A 21,605-nucleotide genomic window follows, 5' to 3' on the forward strand; every position below is an offset into this window, starting at 1 on the left:
TGTCCCATGCCTGTCCCAAGGCTTCTGCTCACCTTTCTGGAAAGGCAATGCAGGAGGGGGGTGTAAAATTCATCTGATTCTTGTGAAAGATGGACCAGTGCTGGAAACTTGCCCTTGAGTCTCCATTTGCCCTCCTTACTGCCTGAATAGTCTGACAGCTTAGTAATGCTGCTGCTCTCTGGCTTGATTCAAGTTTCTTTGGAGAAAATACTGTGACTTACTTTCCTTCTCCAGTTTCTGGAATTGTGCCCTGTATTTGACTGAGTCAGGCACAGTGGATCTGTAATTACCTGTGGTGCCTACATTTCCATTAAGGGATTTTATATGTTAATCTCACAAGATTTAGTGCTCATTTTGGGGTTTTCATCTTGCCGGCCGCCCATAACCTCTTAGTGTGAAATGCCGGGTTAACTGCAGGGCCAGCAGAGATGCAGGCAGGCATTTCTCCCTAATTCACCCTTATCCCTGATCCCAGCGCCCAGCTGAGGCTCCTGGACCCCAGGAGCTGTGGGGCTCTTGGCATGTGCACTTCAACACACCTTTCCAAGCATCAGAGGGTGATGAATAGCTCTGCATCAGTGATCAAAGTTTAAACAGACACCGATTTTGTAGCATCTCTCAGTTTAAAACCAGACAAATTGTCATAAACTTGGTCAGGGATTGCTGGGCTGAGTGAAGGACAAGCCATGAACTCATTTATCAGTGACAAGTGTCATCTCAGCTCCATAAAACTGAATGTTATATGATTTACTAGTTGCAGAACTAAATCTACCTAAATTGACTCAGCTGTGGTCTATCTAAAGTAATTGTTTTATCAATGGGTTGTTTGATTTTTAATTTTTTTTTTAATGAACCAACTAAACCAATCATATTAAGGAAAAAAAATCATTTGGTCTTACTTAAATTCTTAAAATTTAGGACTACTTGAAAGTGGAAATGCACATACAAAACACAGTATTTTGATTCTATTTAAAGAAGTCAGAAATTTCAATTATTTGCCTGCTTTCTTCTAGCTGCAGCTACTCACTAAATCCAAACCAAAGTAGCTTAACAGCTTCTGAATGTGTTTATCTCAACTAATTTACTATTTGTGGGAGTGGGGATATTGCCTAGGTGTAATTACAAACCCTCTATATCTGAAGCTCAGAATTTTCTTCAAGTGTTAGACACCAATTATTTTGATTTTAATTTAGTACCATTTGTTATAGGAAAAGATTTTGCAACATACCTGTTCTGTCTAGTCACATCTGTAAGGGATTAATCAGATTTTAAAAAATCCCACATCACTTTATCAATTTCATCTCTGAGGCAGTTTAATACACTTAAATTTTCCTAAAATGTGCTCATTTTGGTCCTGATTCAAGAAATATCCATCATTAGGACAGCAGAGGGACCCAAAAGTGCATCAGTTGCAGTTTAAGTGTCTGCTTGAAATTCTGCTCATGCTCCCCCACTAAACTGAGGCAGCTCTCACTGCTCACAAATGTCACACACACCCCTGTATGTCATGAAATGTGAACTGAATGTAGAAAATTGGATAAACAATCATAAGTTTTGCAAAATACAAATCTAGAGCCACCTGATCTTGCCCCAGGAACCAGGGTAATTAGAAAGTTTTACTAGAATTTGTTAAATTTACAATATTCTTACTGTGCCTCCATTTGTTTTTCTAGTATGACCCAAACTTGGGGGAAAAACACCTGAGGGATAAAGCTGGGTGTTCACCAATGGAGGTCTTGGCTTGTAGCTCATCAATCATGTACAAAGCTCCTCCAGCCCCTGAGTCATTCCCATGCCACAGCACAGTGCCTGCCATGGAGCAGAAACAGAGATTGAAAGATACAACACAGCCACACCAAGAAAGTTTTAAGAAGTGAGGGGAAAAAAATCATAGAGCATTGAAAAAACAAAGCTGGGAAGGAGGTTTTTACCCACAGTAAAACTATGAGAACACGCTCAGAAGCAGAACTCTTGAACGAGCTCGGCTTTGACACCCATTTTTTTATTCATCTGTGGATGTTTGAAACAATTTAAACAAGTTTATTGACCAGCCTGTGAACCATCACTCCTGCCCAGCTGTCTGGCCCTGGGGTCTGTGCTCCGGAAGGAGCATGACAGATCCAACTCAGAATCCAGGGGTTGATCTTGCAGCAAGTAGAACAGACTGGAGATGAAAAGCCCAATCGTATCTGAAGGCTGAGAAGTTTGACTCAGGAATTTATAGTGAACTATGACTTCTTTGATGCCCTGGTCCTGAGTTTGACTTGCTTTGCTCTCAAGAGCAGCACAAATAGTGAAGAACAAGGCTCCCACTGTTGAATACCAAATGCTTTAACACCACAGATATTTTGTACTAAAAATCTGATGCAATCTCAGTGTTTCAAAACACCAAGGTCAAAGTCTTCTGGGGTGTTGCAGGGGGAGGAGGGGACATCACTCAGCAGCAGTGACTGAGCAGGCTCTGCTCCAGGTCACCCAGTCCCCTTCCACACAGGAGCTGCAGCCAAACCTGGCCCCTGCTGTGATAAATGATAAAAAGCTGCTCTTTTCTGATATATAAACACCTTGACAAATGGTGGGGTGTGAGCAGACTGGGTGTGCAATTCCAACGAGGCAGTTTTAAGAAGAAAAAAAAAACAACAAAAACTTTCAAGGGGTGTTAATGATGCACTTTTTGCTGTGCCCAGCACCCTGGCCACAGTGCTCTGAGCATTATGCAATCTGAGAACAAGCTCCCTTTGACTTGTACACATTCTTAACAGAAAATGAATTGGTGGGAAAACTATTTGCTAGGAGAGACATAGAAATTAATGGCATGGCATTGTATGTGACTGTGTGTGGCAAGGACACAGGCCAAGCTCAGCACGGACTCCTGAGAGCTAAATGAGCAACCAAGTGCTCAAAGCAGCATCAAAGGATCTCCAGAAATGAGCAAACTTCCTAAATAAGCATAAATAATGAAGCTCGGGGCTGTATGAGAAAGCTCATCAGTATATAAATAGTTCATTTTGAAGTTCTCTGTTATAAAACACCACCAGAAAAGGGCTGATGCGTGAATAGAGGTTGAGGCCTTGTGTGATTATCAGTGATCTAAAGGAAAATGGGGGATGATGGAGATGGGCTGGGAGATGCAGTTCTAAAGTGGTGTGGTGCAGCAGATAAAGCCAGGAGAGTCAAACTTGGCACTGTGAGCCCTCAGAGCCATTTTTCACTATTTTTAGGAAAACCCATCCAGAGCTGTTCACCTCCCATCACGAGGCTGTTCTTGTTGAATCTTTGAGGCTGCTCATATCTAAATCATGTCCTCGCTCGTGCAGAGCCCATTCAAAGCACAGATGTCAGCACCAGTCCCTGGTAACAAGATATTGCCAATATTGCTCACACAAGAAACTTGTAAAGTCTGCAAGATGTCCCTTGTCTTCTCCAGGACAGAGTAGTATTTTTATCTTCTAATCCTGTGATTCTCTTTGTCAACATTTTCTTTTCACTGAAATTTTTCTCTGTCAATCCTGAGCCAAAGCACCTCATCAGGCACCCTCCATTGGGTGCAGCAATTGCTAATATCCACTAGGACCTGCCACAGCTGCTGCAGTGACAACAGTGAAATGTCCAAGGATTCTGCCTCTTCATCCAGCATTTCTTGTTTTAAGCAGCTTTAATGAATTGGGAAAACTGTGTACTAATTTCTTTACCCTCTGAAATACAGGTTTTGCCTTTGTCTTATTGGGAGCAAGTATTCAGCACTTCTCACATCAGTCTTAAATACATCCTGAACAGACAGAGTGGAAAATTGTCTTAAACCCTTTGGCATCCACTTGCTGTCAGTTGAATGTCAAGTCAGGAATAAAAATTGGCAACTAGCTGTAGATTTCACAGTCATGCAGCAGGATTTGTGGAGCTGAATTTGCAGTTCAGTTCCTGGCTTCAGCTGTCACTCCATGTACCTCCAGTGATGAGCATTCATGCCACAGCGAGCCATTGGAGTTGTCAGATATCCAGGGCTTACTGAAATAACTTCATTTGGAAATGGACTGTCTCTTCTGGTCTGAATAATCAGACAGAACAACATACAAAATGTTTGACGTGTACTGGGAGCCTGGGACAGTCTCTGACACTAGAAAATATTTGGAATAGCTCAGACTCCATTTAATGCTTCTCCAGAGTTTTGCAGAACGGTAAATTATGGGCTCTGTAATTAAGCTGTATGCTCCCTCTCTTTAATTATGCTTTAATACCATCTCTTTTAATAGAAATAATGAAAGCCATTGATCAAATACTTCTCAGGCACCTCAATATAATCTAAAAGGAAAGTAAATGTTAGCAGGGAACAAACCTTTAAAGCTTCATGTCCATAGTTTTTCTCCAGGCTTAACTATATTTTGGAAATACAAGTAGGTCAAAACTGCCTTCCCTATTGAAGAGGAGAAACAAAAATCAGCACAGGTGTTTTCCTCTGCATTTATGAGCAATAAATAGGTTGTTCTGGGGCTAAGCAGAAACTACCCATTTATCCTTGCAGTTATTCTGGTAGTTTGGCACAGTCACATTGTAGGTATAGCCCAGAGCAGTCCTGTAGTGCAGTGAGGAGCTGCTCCGTGTGACCCACTCCCATCTTCCTGAGCACCTCCAATTCTTTTATTACAGGTTATTAGACCTTCCCATTCCCTTTAGAATCCTATTCCCTTTAGCTCCTGCCTGTGGGCTTTTCCATGAAGATGCTGAACTCTTTTCTGAACCTGCTGATGCCACTTGCCTCCACAACAAACCATGGCAACAAAATCCAGATTTCTTCCTGCTGCTTTTACCATTTTTAACCCACTCTCCTCAGTAACCCCTGATTCTTGTGCTGTGTCATTTGAACATCAGGCTTGTGCTTGCCTTATCCACAGCTTCATGACTTTAAAAATCTCAGCCATGTCTCAGCCAAATAAATCCCAGCAGCATTTTTAGAAGATAACCAAATCAAACTGCAAGACTAGTCTTCAAATAGAAAATATGGTAAGGGAAATGATATTAGTCATGAAAGACATAACAACTTGTCAGCAACAGCTCTGTGTTACCATCACATTGAGATTGCACTCAAATGTTCCAGCTCAGCTTATAAAATATTTGAGAGTGCACATCTCCTTCAGATCAGTGAGTACTCTCAAATTCTGAGACACACAAAATCCCTGTGTCACTGAAATAAAATCAAGATTGATTTTTTAAAATGTTCCTTGTATAAAGCAAAAGAATTGCTCATTCACTGTAACCTTCTGTTTGTAGGCCAACTTTGAGCAACAAAATACAGGCACATGTTTAAATTCATTCCCTTGGTTTGGTTTTCTCTCTGCCCAGTACAAACTCCACAGCTGATTTAACTGCAATGCCTTGACTTTGTTCCACTGTCCAAAGTCAAAGGAATTCCAGTGCACCATACACCAGCCCTGCATTCCATGATTGCTGCTGCAGCTTTTCCAGGAAAGGATCACTGTTCTAAGCTCAGGGATTCTCCCTGTGCTGTCTGTACAGGAGTCAGGCAGCTCCTCGATCAGAAATCAGCTCTAGGAGACAAAACTGCAGATCTTCGCACTCCATACTTACCTAAACCACCACTTCTATGCATCAGTTTTCTGATTTGCTCATTTCAAAGGAAGCTGGGGTTGGCACTAAAGCACACAGAGCCCTGGACAAAGACCTGGATATTTTCTGACAGGTCACTGAGCCAGAGCCTCACGTGCTTGTCCCAGAAGCTCATTTGTGCCTGCTGTCCTGACAGCCTGACATGTGCTGTCAAGGCTCCTTTCCTGGCCAGCCTGGTGCTGCACCACTTCCCTAATCCACAGAGACACATAACCAGTCTCTGACACGAGTCACAGTCAACTCCTGACGCTAACCCAGTGTCTCTGGAATCCAAACAAACCCTCCAAAAACCCCTTAAATTAATATTATCAATGGTTCCTCTGTTAGGCAAGCTAAATATTGAAGGCAGCACAGGACACAAAGTATGAAAAAAGTATTTATTATTTACACAACTGCTATAGTTCCTTAAGAACAATATATACCATTTTTTATTTGAAAGGGTCAGTCTTCTTTCAAATCCATGAACTGCATAATGCACGAGTGTTGGAAATGCCAAACAGCAGTCACATCACACTTCTATAGTGCAGGCATAAGCAGCGCAAGTAAATGATATTTTAAGAACAGTATGGCTGAATATTGTATTTAAACACAGTGTTTGCACTTTGACAAGATTTAGCTAGAAGAGAACAAGGGTTTTGTTCATGCTTTGTTAGGAATGTGACTTTCCCATCTGAGGTTAAACCCTTTATCTGACATATGGGGATTTTTCAGGCAGGCTGCTTTTCACTGACCAAGTAACAGTGGGTTTCTCTCCCTCCAACTTCAATCTCTTGTTTTCCAGTAAACACTGCTTTATAGTACAAGTTCACACACTGGGGTAAACTGGCCACAGAGGTGGTACTTTCCCATCTTACTGTCTTGCACAGAGAAACACTGACATACTAATACATACCAAACTTAGACAACTTGTAATTTATAGACTTAAATAGTGGAATAGGAGAGGGAGACTGTTTCTAAAGATGGAGGGAATAGAGGACTTACACAATTCATACACTGCCAAGGTTGGCTTTTTAATCAACTTTTTTGGTCTAAATATTTTTTTTTCTAGTCTCAGAATGGTTTTGGTCTTTGATGGTTATGGTTGTACTTCAGCAGCAAAGGAGAGGAAAGTATTTTGAGAAGTAACACCAGAACTGAATGCAAGAAAAAGCAACTGACTTGTTTCTCCCACTTTGAGCTTATTGCTGTGATCTTCTAAAAAACCCACAACCAACCAACTGGAAGACCAAGTTTAGCAGTCGTTCTGGCATTGGGTCCAGTGTCCAGCACTATTATACTCTAGCACAAAAGCAAGGAAAAGTCCAATGATCTTAGTGATGTTCCCTTCAATTCAGTGCCACACAGTTTTATTAGTGTTATTGTCCTTGCTTCTTTGAAAGATACCTGAAAGAAACAAAAGTACAGTTTTTCACCAAGTAAGAGGTGGGCACAAATATACCTGGGAGCTTAAGACCAAAGTGTGACTCTGCTTTCTTTTCTCCCCAACAATCCTCCTACTGATAACCAACAATTGGAAATGCAATCAATACCACTTATGATTTTTATTTGACTTCAACATCTTTCAATTCCATGATAGGTTATCTTGTGGTAATTCAAAGTCATGTTTTAGTTAGACTCTATCAGGCTTTTTAAACAAAAGGCAGGAAGGAAATGGAAACCTGTCTCATTCTAAGAGGATGGAAAATTACATCAGCTGGAAAAGTGGCTTTTATATCCTTTAAGATAAAAAGGTCCATTAGTAATGGCACTCCTTCAAATAAATTCAGGGCTTTAATGAACTGATCCAGCATAACCTGAAAAGAACAGCCCTGCAGCAGCTTCTCTGGAGAATGTGAGTGACTCTGAACTGCTTGTATTCTGATCTCACAGCTCTCTCAGCACCAGAGCTGGAGCAATCTGGCTACGTGGTGTGACAGTGAAGGCTTTGCAAATACTCTAAGAATCCAACCAATTTCACTGATGGTGTGAAATATCCAGTGAATCTCACTGCTTTTAAGGTTTAACATTTCCCTTTCTGTTCTAATAAGAAAAATGAAATTGTATCAAGCCTGTAAGGCTCCTTTTTTAAGCACCAAAGGAGTGGCTTTCCCACAGCTTTTCTTCACATGCATCAAAGCTTCAGGCTGTTGCATAAAACCATTAAGAAGGATTTTGCTTGAGCAGTTGGAAAATTCTTGTTCATAAGACAGTAACTTGGAGCTGATGAATCCTGCAATACCACCCAACCTGGATGGTGCCTGAGAACCACACTAACACCACCCTGAAGGAACTACCAGAAAAGCTGCTTCATACCAAAGGAGTTGGAATGTGAAGCCACAGCCTAACTTTGCAGGGGTGGAAAGAGAGAGATTTCCAGGGACCAGGTCCCTTCAACATTCTTTTCCTTTTAGGAGGCACAATTGCATAATGTGCAGTGCTGAATATTGGAGAAGCATGAAAACACAGACACGTTCTGCCAAAATCTTATCATTTTAGGGAAGCTGCCCCAACACTACAACCCTATTAAAATTCTCCTCAAACTAAAGGACCTTTATAACTGTAAGTGATGCCAGAGTTAATCAGTTCCATTGTTGCTGGTGTTTGTAGAGACAACCTTAAACAAAATACAGGAGTCAGGGACAGAAAGAAGCAAGAATTTTGACTTTGTTCTTACCTTTCCCAATGTTTGTGATTCAGCTCCAAAAAGTCATCTAACTTTGCTATTTCTTTGAGGTATTGGGTGAGCTTTAGAAGCTCCTTGTCTTTATCCCGATTTAAATGTGCTTTCATAAAAGGCCTTATCTATACAAAATAAATAAACTGGGTATAACCATTTGCTCACAGAAAGAAAAAATGCTTTAGATTCTCTATCATTTACCACCTGACTGAAATATATTTTCAATACTACGACAAGTTATAACTTTTCACAGGTAAGAGGAAGAAAAGCCTTTCCCGGTAGTGGTCAGATCCAATCTGTCCTGTTCATGCAAAATGGACTGAGAGGTTTTTGCCTTGCACCAAGTTTCTTTTCTCTTGTACTTCAGACAGAAGTTCTTCTTCCCCTCCCAGACAGACTGATAAAATGATCTGGAATGGACTGCCACATTTTCTAATATGGTTTCAGAGAGATTTTTGCAGGAGGGGTTTTCAGCTCAGCATTCTGAGTTGTGTGGCATCGTTGGAACCAGATGCTTTCTTTCAACAAAAAGCCTTTGACTACAACCAGAGCTGTTGTGAAAAGAGATATTAGAAGAAGCAAAGGTTATCTGACAACTGCTTTAAGCTTGGAATACATTATACCTGGGCCTTGTTTTAGTGATTCAATGCTCTTGTCTGCAGTTGTTAACAACACTTTGACAAACACTTTTCCAATCTGAGCTAGAGGGACCTCTCTGGATAATCCCCTCCCAGCAAGATCTTTGCTATTCCTGATTCTCCCTCCAGTTAAGATCATCTTGTTAGATCTCATCAATTGCTATCCTCTTCACACCATGGATACTTTCAAAGAGATACCATCTTGGATTTCTGCATTTGAAAACATCTTTTTCTTTTTTAGAGAGATTTGTGTAAGTTCTTTTAGTACCACACAGCTCTACCATGGTATATATGTAGAAATTTATGTTGCATTCTTCTTACCCAGAACCAGCAGTAATTTTTTAACAGAGCACATGCTGCTTGACAGTTGTATAAAATGAAATATTTGCTGGTGTGCATTCAAAATGGCTCAAGTGACTAATTACTTCTCACAACAGAATATTTGTGATTATCCTGTCATACTATCATGAAGTACAGCCACTTGTTATTTGACTTATTTTTGAATATGACCACTGTGGAGATTGAACATCACATACTTCAATGGTGCCTGTCAGCAATGCCCAGCTTGATTACAGCTTGCAGGTATAACTTAAGCAGAAATAACAATTTCATTGATTTTGGTAATCTCTTAAATGCTCACTTAATAGTGACACAAGGTTTATTTAATACAACTATTAAGGAAATACTAAGCCAGACAAATGGCACTATAAATGAAAAAATGTAATAAAATATGGATCTTTTCTAGTTAAGAATAGTCTTTATGCTACAGCAAAGAAGTAGGAGAAAGTACTACTTGAAGTATCAAGTAGCAATAAATGAAAATTCCAGCTTACATTACCTTGAGTCCATTCTGTGGGTTCATCAGGAAGTTTCGGCCAATATCATCAAACATAATAGTATTTTTTTTGCTGTAATACTCTGAAAACTTTCCCCAGATAACACCAAGAGGCTTCACCTGCAAATACAACACAATACAAGGTATCTGAGGTAAATCAGATCATATGCAGAAGATGAAAATATCATCTATAGGAACCTGAGTCCAAACTTGAATGGACACTTACATTCTTTTGCTTTACCATTAGCAGGTAGTTTGGCTTTAACAAAGGAAGAGATGTGAAATAATGTAACAGAAATACCCCCCACACTAAGGAAAACCTTTCTGTTGGTACCAAGTTTTCTAGCAACTGTTACCTACTGTTTGATTTGAAAGCTGTGACATCTAAATATACCACTCAAAACACTAATAGAGACTTTCAGTAGAAAAAAAAAAAAAAACCCTGATTCCAAGATTCTTGCAGTTTTCTTGCATGAAAACTCCAGAACAACTTTTTTTGTTGAATATTTTAAAGTGGTGTGATAAAATGCCAGCTGAATGTAGGAAAAGATAGGAGAAAACCAGGCACTTACATCTATTAGTCCTCTCCGAGGAGTGTGCACTGTTATCATGGCAGCACTGTCCAGCATGAAAGTTATCTTGTAGTTTGCATTGGTACTCACCCCAAGCTCCTGCATCACAAAGATTTATTATTACAGCTTCTAATAAGGACAGTTTTACTGCTGAACAACTGGAGCCACAATTATAGTACATTGTTTGTCACGGGATGAGCTGTGGAGGTTTACCAGAGACACGCTAAAAATAGATACCTGGGGAAATTTAGATTTGTTACACAATGAGGATCATAAAAGTGCACATAGGGATTTATTTTTAGTGTTTAGTATCAGGAACTTAGCAGCTGATGCCAGCAGAAAATCAAAACAGCTTTGCAGAAAAGGCAAAATACAGAGGGGTTTTGCTCATACCTTCGTGCACAGCAAGTTCTACACACTCAACTTTACTTTCCAGCAATTGTGTACTGGCTGCTTTTTGTTCCTCACAGTGATGTGCACAAATCACAGCCCAATCCAAGATGGAATATCCAGGAACAGCTCACTGTCACTGTTCCCTCCTGCACATGCCCAAGACAGCAAACATTAGAGTCAATTTGGACCTTTAAGATTTGGTAACTCCTGAAATACTCTAGGGAAAACAACCTTTTTAGAAATAACAAACTTTGTCTAGATAAGAGAGCATCATTTCCATTTCAAATCCTTTCCAAAGCTGAAAAGTACCAGTAAAATCTGCTGACATGGTACAACACAGATATTGCTGACAATTTCTGGTGTGTGAAACAGCAGCAATATGCAAAGCTACGTAACAGGGAGAAAATACTTGCAGTAGCTCTCTTGCAACTATCCAGCCATACTTAACTGATTTGCTTTTCTATAAAAAAGGGGATCTTGCAAATGAAATGCTCTGGGTCAGCATCCTGTTACACTGACAGAACCAGCTGTTCTAGATTGTTTGAATCCCAGGCATAAAGAGGTGGTAAACGAGAGATTAAATTTGCTTGTCTGATACTCCCTTCTTTTTAATCCTGTTCCTGCTTTGTAGTTTAAAACAGAAACTTTAATGCCAACTATAGCTGGAATCACTGCTCCCTGACCAAAAGTGAAACTCTTGGAGGGAAGGACCCCTGGTGCCATCAGTTTAAGGAGAAACAGAAAGTGGCACCTAGTGGCAGGAATCTCAATGGATCAGGATCCAGGAGGAGGGCTGGAAAAGTAACCTAGAAATGCAGAAAGGTGACCAGCACAGGGGAAAGAGCCCATTTTGAACAATGGTTTTCCACAAGATTGAGTCCTAACACTTACTCTGACAACACAATATAAACATGTGACACTGCCACAAGAATGCAATGTTTGCAAGGCTCAACACTGACTTTACTTCCACTAACTAACTTCATTTCATAGTTCTGATTAAAGGCTCTCATTTCTGAGAGGCATTTTTGTTTAGAAAAAGTTGTAGCAATTAATTATTTTGAGGAAGAGAACACTGGAAAAATGTGCTTTGCTCTGTGAAAACCTGAAAAAATTGTGCATAATAAAAGCTTAAATTTGGAAAGGTTTTTCCTGGAATGGAAATAATCTTTGATTTATGAACATAAAGAACCCCCAAGCCACCAACCAAACACACAGCAATTCTTAGTAAGCTCATTAGATTTACAGCTAAGCCTGACTGTAAATATGTTTACCACGAGGTCAGCTGTTCAAAACTGGCTTCCTGCCTGATTCCAGTAGGGAAGAAACCAGAAAGTGAAAGAGCTTTTATGGGATGTTTAATAAGGCAGAGGAAGCAACAGAATCCCCCAGCTGCAAGAAGTAAAGATAAATATGAAAAGAGTTTCCTCTTGATAACCTACTCCAGCATGTCACATCTGTCTGTTCCTTTAAAAAAAATCACATTTAAAGACTAAAGCTCTACAATTAGAGGTAAGATGAAAGCAACTGTGCAGGGCTGCGTGACAAATCCAAGTTTCAGCAGGTACTGACTTGTGTTTAGTTCTGCTAAATTTAGCACCTACTGCTGATAGTTTGTGTGGAATTCTAAAATTAGATTTAATCTAGTTTTGTGATAAAGATAATTTAAAGTGACTATGGAAATTGAAACAACTCAGGTTATGATTCATACAACCTCCTCAGTTTCTAACCTGCTCTACAATGCTGAGCATGAGCCCAACTGCATGAAGGGTTACCCAGATCAGAAACAAATGACATGTTTTCAGAACAACTTACTTTCATTTTGGCTTCAATCCACTTCATATTAGTAGCAGCTGAAACAAAAGGGAGAAAACAGAAAGAATACTTCATCAAAATAAGTCATTGGCAGGCAAAAAAAAAAGAAATAACCCAAGAACTTGTTCACTTAATATGTCAAATTTTTACACAAAATTTAATTTTAGAAAGATCCACCCTTGTTGCAGCTTTTAGGGCCACTGCCTTAAGGAAAGTCTTCCTTCATGGAAGACTGTTTTTGTTTGGAAAAGCTTACTTTTCAAATTAACAACTAGATGAAGCACTGCAAATAGTTAAACCATTTTCTAGATCAGCTGTTACTGAAGAACAGCCTGCAGGACCGTAAGAGTGGGATACACCTGGCTTGAGGAACCACACTGCCTGTGCAGGATTTCCTCCTGGAAGCAATGACAGGAATACATAAAATCTGGAAAGGACCAAGTGTCAACATTGTCTACTGATCTAAGAATATGTAGACACATTGGCTACAAAAATGACATTTGGTAATACAATTTTAATATGGTTTGAGCCCTGCACTGGCTAAAGTCTGTTCTCCAGCTGTTGGGCAGGAATTGAACTATAAAGCAAAGGACCAACTACCCCTGCAGACAGGAGAGCTTGGTTCATTTGGCAGTTCACTATGCGTTGTCTGGAGTGACATTATTTGTAAAAATCCCTATGAAACGTTGTTCTAATGTTGATTATACAGTTCCGTTCCTTCAAGCACTTCTTTGTACAAAGTAACACTCAGTAAAGTGATGCTGAGCTTCATCCTGTGACTAGACACATTCTTGTGAGCAGTATGTGGTGCTTTTTCACATAAGAATCAGTATTTTTCTAAAATATCCCTAATAATTGTCTGAATTACAGCCAAACAGTTCTGTATTGTTTTAGATCTTGTGATTCACACTAAAAAAGCAATATAAAAACCTCCCACCCGGAGTCCCTGCTCTGGATGACAATTTACAATAAACTCTTAGGTACTGAGTACAATACTTACACCAAATTACAATATCATAGTCCTCATATGCAGAAGTCAGGAATTCATGGAGGTATGGCCTCATCAGCTCTACCCCAGTTTCAGCACATGACCTGTGGTCTTTAAAAGAATATAAGAGAGAAGCAATTCAGTATTAAAGTATTAGCTATTAAAGTCCAGTCTGATTTTCCTTTCTATCCAGAGATCCAAGGAGTTTAATGAGGGAGGAGGCATTTTAGGATAATGAATGAATTGATATCAAGCTCCCGTTCCCATTTTAAAGGGGGAAAGACAAAGCAGAGGGAATATTTATCTGTTGGTCTTTACATGTACTTGAGGGGTTAGCAATAATTAAATCAGAGATCTCTGGGTATCAATATCTTTGAAGAGTTAGGACAAATAGTTCATCTGTGCACTTAGCAAATTTGTAATTGGTCAGATATGAAACAGATTCCTTCAAACCCAGTCCAGTTAACTGTGTGAACATATATTAAGATCATTTCAGAGATGCACACATTCCCTATTCCAATTCCAAAACTGCTGCCAAAATCTGCCAGCAGAAGACCTCTCCATAAAAATGTTAAACTCAGAAATAGGCTGAACTTTGATGTCAGATTGGAAACAAATCTCATTGAAAAGGAAAGCTAAGGGAAAGGTATAAGGGAAGCTATTATTTACTGCTGACAGTCACACTGTCATGACACACCTACAAGCCAGAAAGGTAAGTCAGAAGGAAAATCCTGGCTTTCAGAAAAAACCAGCTTGACAGAATTTTCAAGTAAAACATGTTTTTGTGAATGTTTAGTAATGATATGTAACTAAAATTTGAAGCTGTTCTCCCACACCTCCCAAAAGTAGAGTCAATCAGGTACAGAATTGGATCATTATTTTACAGTATCTTGCCCTGCCACTGTGAAGGCCAAGATACAAGTTGTCAAGGGAAAGACTATCAGGACAGAAGACTAAATTGCTGATTTTTTATGTCTTTTTGCAGCAATTAAATAGTTGCTGCACTAAAATCAACAGCATGCAATATTTTAAAATGCTTTTTAAAATGTGAGCTGAAGACAAAAAATCATATAAAGCAGAAGTTATGTTGTACAACACAGCAAAGCAAAAATCAAGAAACCTGATCTGGCAAATAAATTGAGCTCTTACACAAACAAAAACCATAAGTTGCATAAAAACTCACCAAATAATGTGTAATCAACATCTAGCACCAGCAGCTTTTTCCCTTCTCTAGGAGGATTCAGAATCTCCACTTTGTATTCTTTAACTCTACGGGAAATTTTTAGTAGGTTTTCTTCCCTGATGTAAAAATGCAAAAAGTTTAAGTTAATTAAAATGTACACTCTGCAGTCAATAACAAACTGTTTTAATGGCTTGAACTCCTAACCTATTTTCTACTTCCACAACTTCCTCTTCAATATCAAAGTCATTGACCACATCATCGTTATCTGGAGGTGGCCCAAGGACATCTTCCTAGAAGAATAAAAATAATAAAAGATAATAAGGATCACAGAAGGAAAATAACAATGGATATCAAGTTTCTGTTACTGCACATTACAGGGCAGGAATACTATTTAACCAAAATTACTTCACTTTACTAGTGGAAAGAATTATTAAAGTATACTGATGATTGTTCAGATTTGAGAAGTCAGTATCACAATAATAGGTTTGTACTTCAAGTGCAGAACAAGACAGGAATTTCATGAATACATTGGTCTCAGTTCTGCAGCAAAGCTTACTCAACATAGAAAAATAAATGCAAACAGAAATCTATTGTACTATCATTTTCCAAATGATGAGTGGAATATTCAAAATTCAAAATCACAATTAGAAGACACAAAGTATTTTTTGCTGTTTAAGCTAACAAACAAGAAAATTATTTACCAAACTCTCCTCACGAGTGCCCATCATCATAATCTTAGTATTTGGTTTCAACTTGAGGGCTCCAAGCTTAACATCATCATCTGCAGGTTTGCCTATAATGAAAGCAATTTTATTTTTATTGGGCTAGAGAGATTTCAGAAAAATGTCAATACATTCCATACTTAATTGAAATAACCTCCTTGTAACACCCCAAGCTGTGTCATCACCATCTTCCATATAAAGTGTCTCGGTTTTGGCTGGGATTGAGTAAATTTTATTCCTAGTAGCTGGTGCAGTGCTGTGTTTTGGATTTAGTACGAGAATAACGTCGATGGCACACCAATGGTTTAGTTGGTGCCAAGCAGTGCTTACTCTAAATCAAGGACTTTTCAGTTTCCTGTGCTCTGACAGTGAGCAGGTGCACAAGGAGCTGGGGGAACTGGGCAAAGGGATGTTCCATGCCACAGAACCTCATGGCCAGTGTGGAAACGGGGGGGAATTGGCTGGGAAACACCGACTGCTGCTCAGGGACTGGATGGGCATCGGTGAGTGGGTGGTGAGCAACTGGATTGTGGCACTGGTTTCTCCAGGGTTTTATGTCTCTCTCTCCTCTTTTCATTATTATTATTATTATAATTAGTATTATATTGTATTTTATTATCTTCCAACCATTGAACTCTTCTTATCTCAACCCATGAGGTTTACTTTTTTCCCCCCAGTTCTCCTCCCCACCAGGACTGGGCAGTGTAAACCACTAAAAAATGACCAGGTAGATATATTAATAATAAACAATATCCAGTGATGTATGAAGTGTCTGTATTCACATTCACTCCAGAGCTAGAACTGGGAGGTGGATGCCCTGTTAGTGCACACACCCTGCCTAGGATTGGGGGGTATTTGCCCTTAAATATCTCAGGCACATCCCCAGCAAACAGCAAGTAAGGACAATTACCCTTCATTTTAAGCCCAAGCAGTTTTTGACGCTCTGGTAACACTCCAGTAAGGCCTTTCAGAGACTGTTTCAGGTCCAACACTGTGTCTTCTTCTGACAGCGAGGTTATTGTGTACTCCTGTCCACCCCATTTTATTATGAGAGAGAGAGACATCCTTGAAGCATATGTTCAGTATTGCTGTCTGAAAAATATGCTGCGGGAGGCAAACACAAAGATCATGTAAGGACGAAAGAGGAGAACTGCTCTTTCCAGGAGACAAACCGCAACATCTACTCAAAGCATTCTTGATTTTTTATTGTATTGGACATCAAAGAGCTGTTTGTTTCCCCTGAGCAGATGAGAAATGTGTTGAGAAAGTGCTGAAACAAAGGGAGAAAGAACAGTGTTAAAACTGGGGCTCCGAGTTCCACTTTGATGTTTTTAGCAATGTCACATTCACATCTGCTGTGTGTTCTGGGCAGGTACAGCCTGTGCACTGCACACTCGAGCAGAGCACTGCAGCACCACAAAAGCCATTGCAAAGCTCAGAAATGTCCTCTGCAATACTTATGCAACCAAACCAGCCATGGGTGCCTTTACAGATGTAATAACAAAACAGAAAATATGAAATCCCTAACATATAGAAGGCCATAAAAATAGTTCTGAGCCCAAGAGTCCATTTTTGGCAGTGGATTTCTCTAATCCCTTCCACTGTGCAATACCTGCAGTAATACATACCCCCAGTCACATCTCACTGTAGCAATATCAAAGCAGGAATTTGAAAACAAAGCCAAAACACACACCCACACAATGAAATTACACCCTAAGAAATGCACTTTCATTGCAGTGCTGACAAAATAACCATAATTATACTATCTTTAATTTACACAGCATCATTTATACAAATTGTATTTAACAGTTTAGTCCTACATTGAACACAGCAGAAAACTAAGATTTTTAGCTTAATGCAAAAGGAAAAACGTGTTTTTTGTCTGCTAGGGCTTGGAAACAGAATCAAGGAAATAGGTATGAAAAGGCTGCTACAGACTGTCAGGAGATGCAGAGAAGGCCTCTGCACCACTGATGGTGAAACTGTCCTCAAAAGACTGACATTCAAAGAGAGAGCAGATCTGTGAAAAATCTAGGGTTATCAACCTTCAAGGAATGCAGGTCTGGCAATTTTAAAAAATCTCAGAAGCCAAAACTCTGATTCTTCTTCCTCTCTACCTTTGTATTCTCACTGGTTACCCACACTCAGACAAAATACTTTCTCTTTTACAAGGTAAAGGCTCTTGGGAACAAACCTGTAATTGCTCAGGCATAGCCACTAAGCTCAGAGCAGATGAGAATTAGTCTAGATACAACCTCCTTGCTGAGGACACTACAAGCCTCACTCTCCACACTATTGCCTAGGAGCCCTGAAAACAAACTGAAAACTGGTATTACTGGGAAATGAATTTTTTTCCCCCCAAATATTGTCAAATCAGTTAGGGACCTTGTATGACACGGTGAAAAAGACGCATGAAAAAGGGGTCTTAGAAGCACTAAGATATTCTACTGAGGCTAAGGCTGCATGGTGTGGAGCACTATTGATACATAGTGTCGGTATCATGAATTATTCCTGTCCATAATTCTTCAGAGTAAGTTAGAAAGAAGAGTTTATTGCCTGTTTCCTTACCTGTACTATACACCTCAAATCGTTCTGCAAGGACATGCACAGGGCAAGAACTGTAAGAAAACTTCTCCAGTCTCTGTCCAGTGCTAAATTGAAAAGATCATCCCTCCAAAGCTGAGCATTTGACCAACCCTCAGTCCTTAGAGATCTACAGCCCTGTCATGACAAATGCTATCGGAAACAAGACACTCTTATCCCATGCCAAAACGCTACGGAGTCCGAATCAAGAAAAATGCGAAAATGGTTTAGGAGCAGAAAAAGACACAGGGATTTCCAAGGGTTCTACCATCGAGGCTGGGTGCTGTGCAGAACTGACGCTCATACAGCTTCCTTTGCTTAATTACATCTTCAGAGCCTTCACAAGACCCTTGGGCCACCAAGACCCAACGGGCTGGAAGGCCACGAGTTAGAGAAAGCATTCAAGTTGTGCTGTTAAAATGCAGCATTACATCATTTTCCTTGGACGATTCAGAAGAGAGGCACCCACATCTTTAAGTTCCACTAAGCAACATAAACATCAACCCCCCCTTAAAACGCCCGAAGTGCCCGATGAGCGCACGGGGCCGCACTTTCCACAGCACCGTAACAGGTGTGGGACGGGGTTTGGGGCCGGCAGCCGCTCGGTGTCAGCACGACGGTGTGGGACGGGGGTTCTCCCCCGCCGAGGCTGCCCCGGCAGCGGCACGGCCCGACCGGGAGCGCCCGCTCGCTGCTGCGGCGGCCGCGGGGCTGCGGAGCCGCTCCCGCGCCGCGGGGACACCGGCCCGGCCGCGACACCCGCCCGCCCCCGGCGCCCAGCCCGGCCCGGCCTCCCCCCGGCCCCCGGCACACCCACCGGGCTGTGCGGGGCCGCCGATCCGCCCCCGCCCTGGCAGCGCGGAGCGGGCGCTCACCCCGGCAGCGGGACCGGCTCCGTCCCGGCTCCGCCGCGCAGGAAGCGGAACTGGCGCGCGGCGGAAGCGGGAGGCGCCCGGATGTGCGCGGGGCCGGGCCCCGAGGGAAGCGGCGGCTCCGAGCGGGGCCCGGGCAGCGCGGAGCCAGGGCGGGGGCGTGCTGCGGGCCGTGCCCCGGGAGGGCAGAACGGGAGCTCCGCGGGGCTGCTCCCGGCGGGGTCACGCAGGAAACCGGGAGGGAACTCCACGGCACCGCGGAGCTCGCGGCCCCTCAGCGCTGGCCTGAGGCCGAGCTGCGCCGCGGCCCCGGGGAGGCCGGAGAGGCGACTTGCACGGGCAGGTGCTGCCATGAGTGTCTCGTTTCCGCTGTCAGCTGTGAAAGGAGGTTGTTCTGTACCCAAGGGTCCCGCCTGAGGCCCCACCTGCAGAGCTGCTTCCAGCCCTGGGGTTCCAGCACAGGAAGGACGTGGAACTGCTGGAGCGAATCCAGAGGAGGCATCAAGATGATCAGAGGGATGGAGCAGCTCTGCTGTGAGGAAAGGCGGGGAGAATGGGATTGTTCAGCCTGGGGAAGGGAAGGTTTCAGGGTCACCTAATTGCAGCCTTCAGTACCTGAAGGGAGACCACAAGAGGGCTGGAGAGACACTCTGTACATTGGCCTAGAGTGACAGGACAAGGGGGATTGCCTTCAAGCTGAAAGAGAGTAGGTTTAGATGGGATATTAGGAAGAAATTGTTCCCTGTGAGGGTGGTGAGGTCCTGGAACAGGTTTCCCAGAGAAGCTGTGGCTGCCCCGTCCCTGGAAGTGTTCAAGGCCAGGTTGAATGGAACTCTGAGCAACCTGGTCCAGGGGAAGGTGTCTTCCCACATCTGGGGTTTGGAAGGAAATGACCCTTAAGGGGACTTACAACCCAAACCATTCTGTGATTCTATGACTCAAAACTCTCTTTGCTCCTAAAGCTGCCTCTTTCCAGGCACATTGTTGTGTCTGTTGACACGTCTCGACTACTGTTGTGATTCTTGGGAACTGCCTTCAGCTGCAGTGGTTCTGTGCTTGGGCAACAGATGTAGAAGGAAAAAATAGACTTTGCCACAAAATGGCCTTTTTTACTCAGTGGTTCCGCTTTGCAGAAATAGTTTAAAGGGAAGAACATTATTCTGTGGTAAAGTGTGGTTTCTTACATGAAATCACGTGAAGGTGACAGAGACTATGGTTGTGCTTGGTATCAGTAGAGACGGTGTTAAATTTGAGGAAGGAAGTGAAGGTTTCAGTCCTCCATTACCTTAAGTCTTGCAGTGTTGAGAGGTTAGGTAATTTTTTCCCTGTTTAATTTGGTAATAAGTAGGGAAGGGAACAAAAGAGCAGAGAGCAGAGGTAAACAACTATACACTGAGTAAAAGTGTCTTCAGAATGGCTGCTGGAACTTGCAGGAGACATTCCAACTCTAAGGGAATCTCAGTGGAGAAGGGCAGTATAAGCAAAAACTGTATAAAAGCCTGATCTCTTTCCTGAGAGGATATTAAGTTAATGTATTTCCTGCCTGGATATGTACTTTCAGTTTGTTCTGTATTCAAGTTTTAGCGTAAAAACACCACTTTGGTTTCTAGAAGAGTGGTACAAATGGGAGACCACTGTAACGACTGTTGTTCTGAAGTTTAGTTTCTGACTGCACCTAAATCCACGTAAAACCAGTCACTCTGCTTGTACCCCAGTCACCAAGGGTTTGTTTTTTGCTTGAATGACATACAGTTGTCCTCTGCACAGAGGCAGCATGTTACAGTAGTGCTGGAAAGCTTCCAAAGCTGCAACTGGTAATTAAAGTCACGCCCTGTCATGAAAATATGCACCCTCCAGACCCGCTTAAAATTCAGGCAACAAAAATGACATCTAGTGTGATCACCTCTGTATTTTGTTATTTTGTTGCAATTTTGTTAAAAATACTTTTTGTTCTTTTCTGGTTGGCCTAGAAAAAGCTCTCTTGAAAAGGAGGGCAGTAGGGTTTTGGGTTTTGTTGGTTTTTTTTCCTGTTTGAGGAGTAATATGAAAAAGTATAAGTTTGCATATAATTTCTGGTCTGATGCTGGTGTTTTGGTATCCTCAAAAGATGCTCTGACAACATTCATGTGGTGCAGATAAATACATCATTTTACTTAGCTGTGAAACACATGGTGGTGCTCAATCCTAATGTTACTAAATGCAAAGTGGCAAACGAATTTGGCTAAAACCATATAATTACAATTCAAAGTCCAAACAGCACAGTCTTTATACTGAGGAAAGTGTTTTGTAGTGGGACTCTGGGTTTGCACTGTGGTAAATTAGCAGGGCAAGGAGGAAGGAAGAGCAGTGGGGCAATTGGAAAGCAAATGCACGTTCCCTTTCACCTTGATATGCACTGCTACATCCTGGGATGCTCCAGGGTGAAATAAAGGAAGTGGCTGCATGTCAGATTGATGCCTGCTGGCTCTCTTCCCGTGCCTCATGTTCACATCATGCATTTCTGAGCCTTTTGTGCAATATGCTCCTGTGCGTAAGCACTGAAGCCCAGGAGCTCATCTCCTACGTTGTTCATGCTGCATATAAGAGAGCAAAATTCCCTCTAGCAGCTCTGGGAGATGCTGGGTAAGAGTCCTTTGAAATCATCATTTAAAGTCGAAAACCCTGTGGAAAGCTCAAAAGGTTGCTTTGAGAATTAAGAGATTAGATGACATCTCTGTGATAGAAGGAGT

At 41.6% G+C, this 21,605-nt stretch overlaps 1 protein-coding gene across 2 annotated transcripts; it reads right to left on the minus strand.

Moving 5' to 3' along the window:
- Positions 1-5,985: 5,985 nt before the first annotated feature.
- UBLCP1 (ubiquitin like domain containing CTD phosphatase 1) lies at positions 5,986-18,933 on the minus strand. Of its 2 annotated transcripts, none has more exons than XM_048320084.1 (11): positions 18,880-18,933; positions 16,332-16,525; positions 15,401-15,492; positions 14,904-14,989; positions 14,700-14,815; positions 13,529-13,627; positions 12,529-12,566; positions 10,324-10,422; positions 9,755-9,871; positions 8,276-8,403; positions 5,986-7,005 (listed from the first exon to the last, which is right to left on the minus strand). In XM_048320084.1, the coding sequence occupies exons 2-11, from the start codon at positions 16,483-16,485 to the stop codon at positions 6,978-6,980; spliced, it is 957 nt and encodes a 318-aa protein (XP_048176041.1). In that variant the 5' UTR covers positions 16,486-16,525; positions 18,880-18,933; the 3' UTR covers positions 5,986-6,977. The 2 variants fall into 2 exon arrangements, with proteins under 2 accessions (XP_048176041.1, XP_048176039.1); XM_048320082.1 differs by having other exon boundaries at positions 18,822-18,924.
- Positions 18,934-21,605: the final 2,672 nt, after the last annotated feature.

This window comes from Corvus hawaiiensis, chromosome 15 (assembly GCF_020740725.1).
Source record: "Corvus hawaiiensis isolate bCorHaw1 chromosome 15, bCorHaw1.pri.cur, whole genome shotgun sequence".
In the NCBI taxonomy this organism is placed as follows: domain Eukaryota; kingdom Metazoa; phylum Chordata; class Aves; order Passeriformes; family Corvidae; genus Corvus; species Corvus hawaiiensis.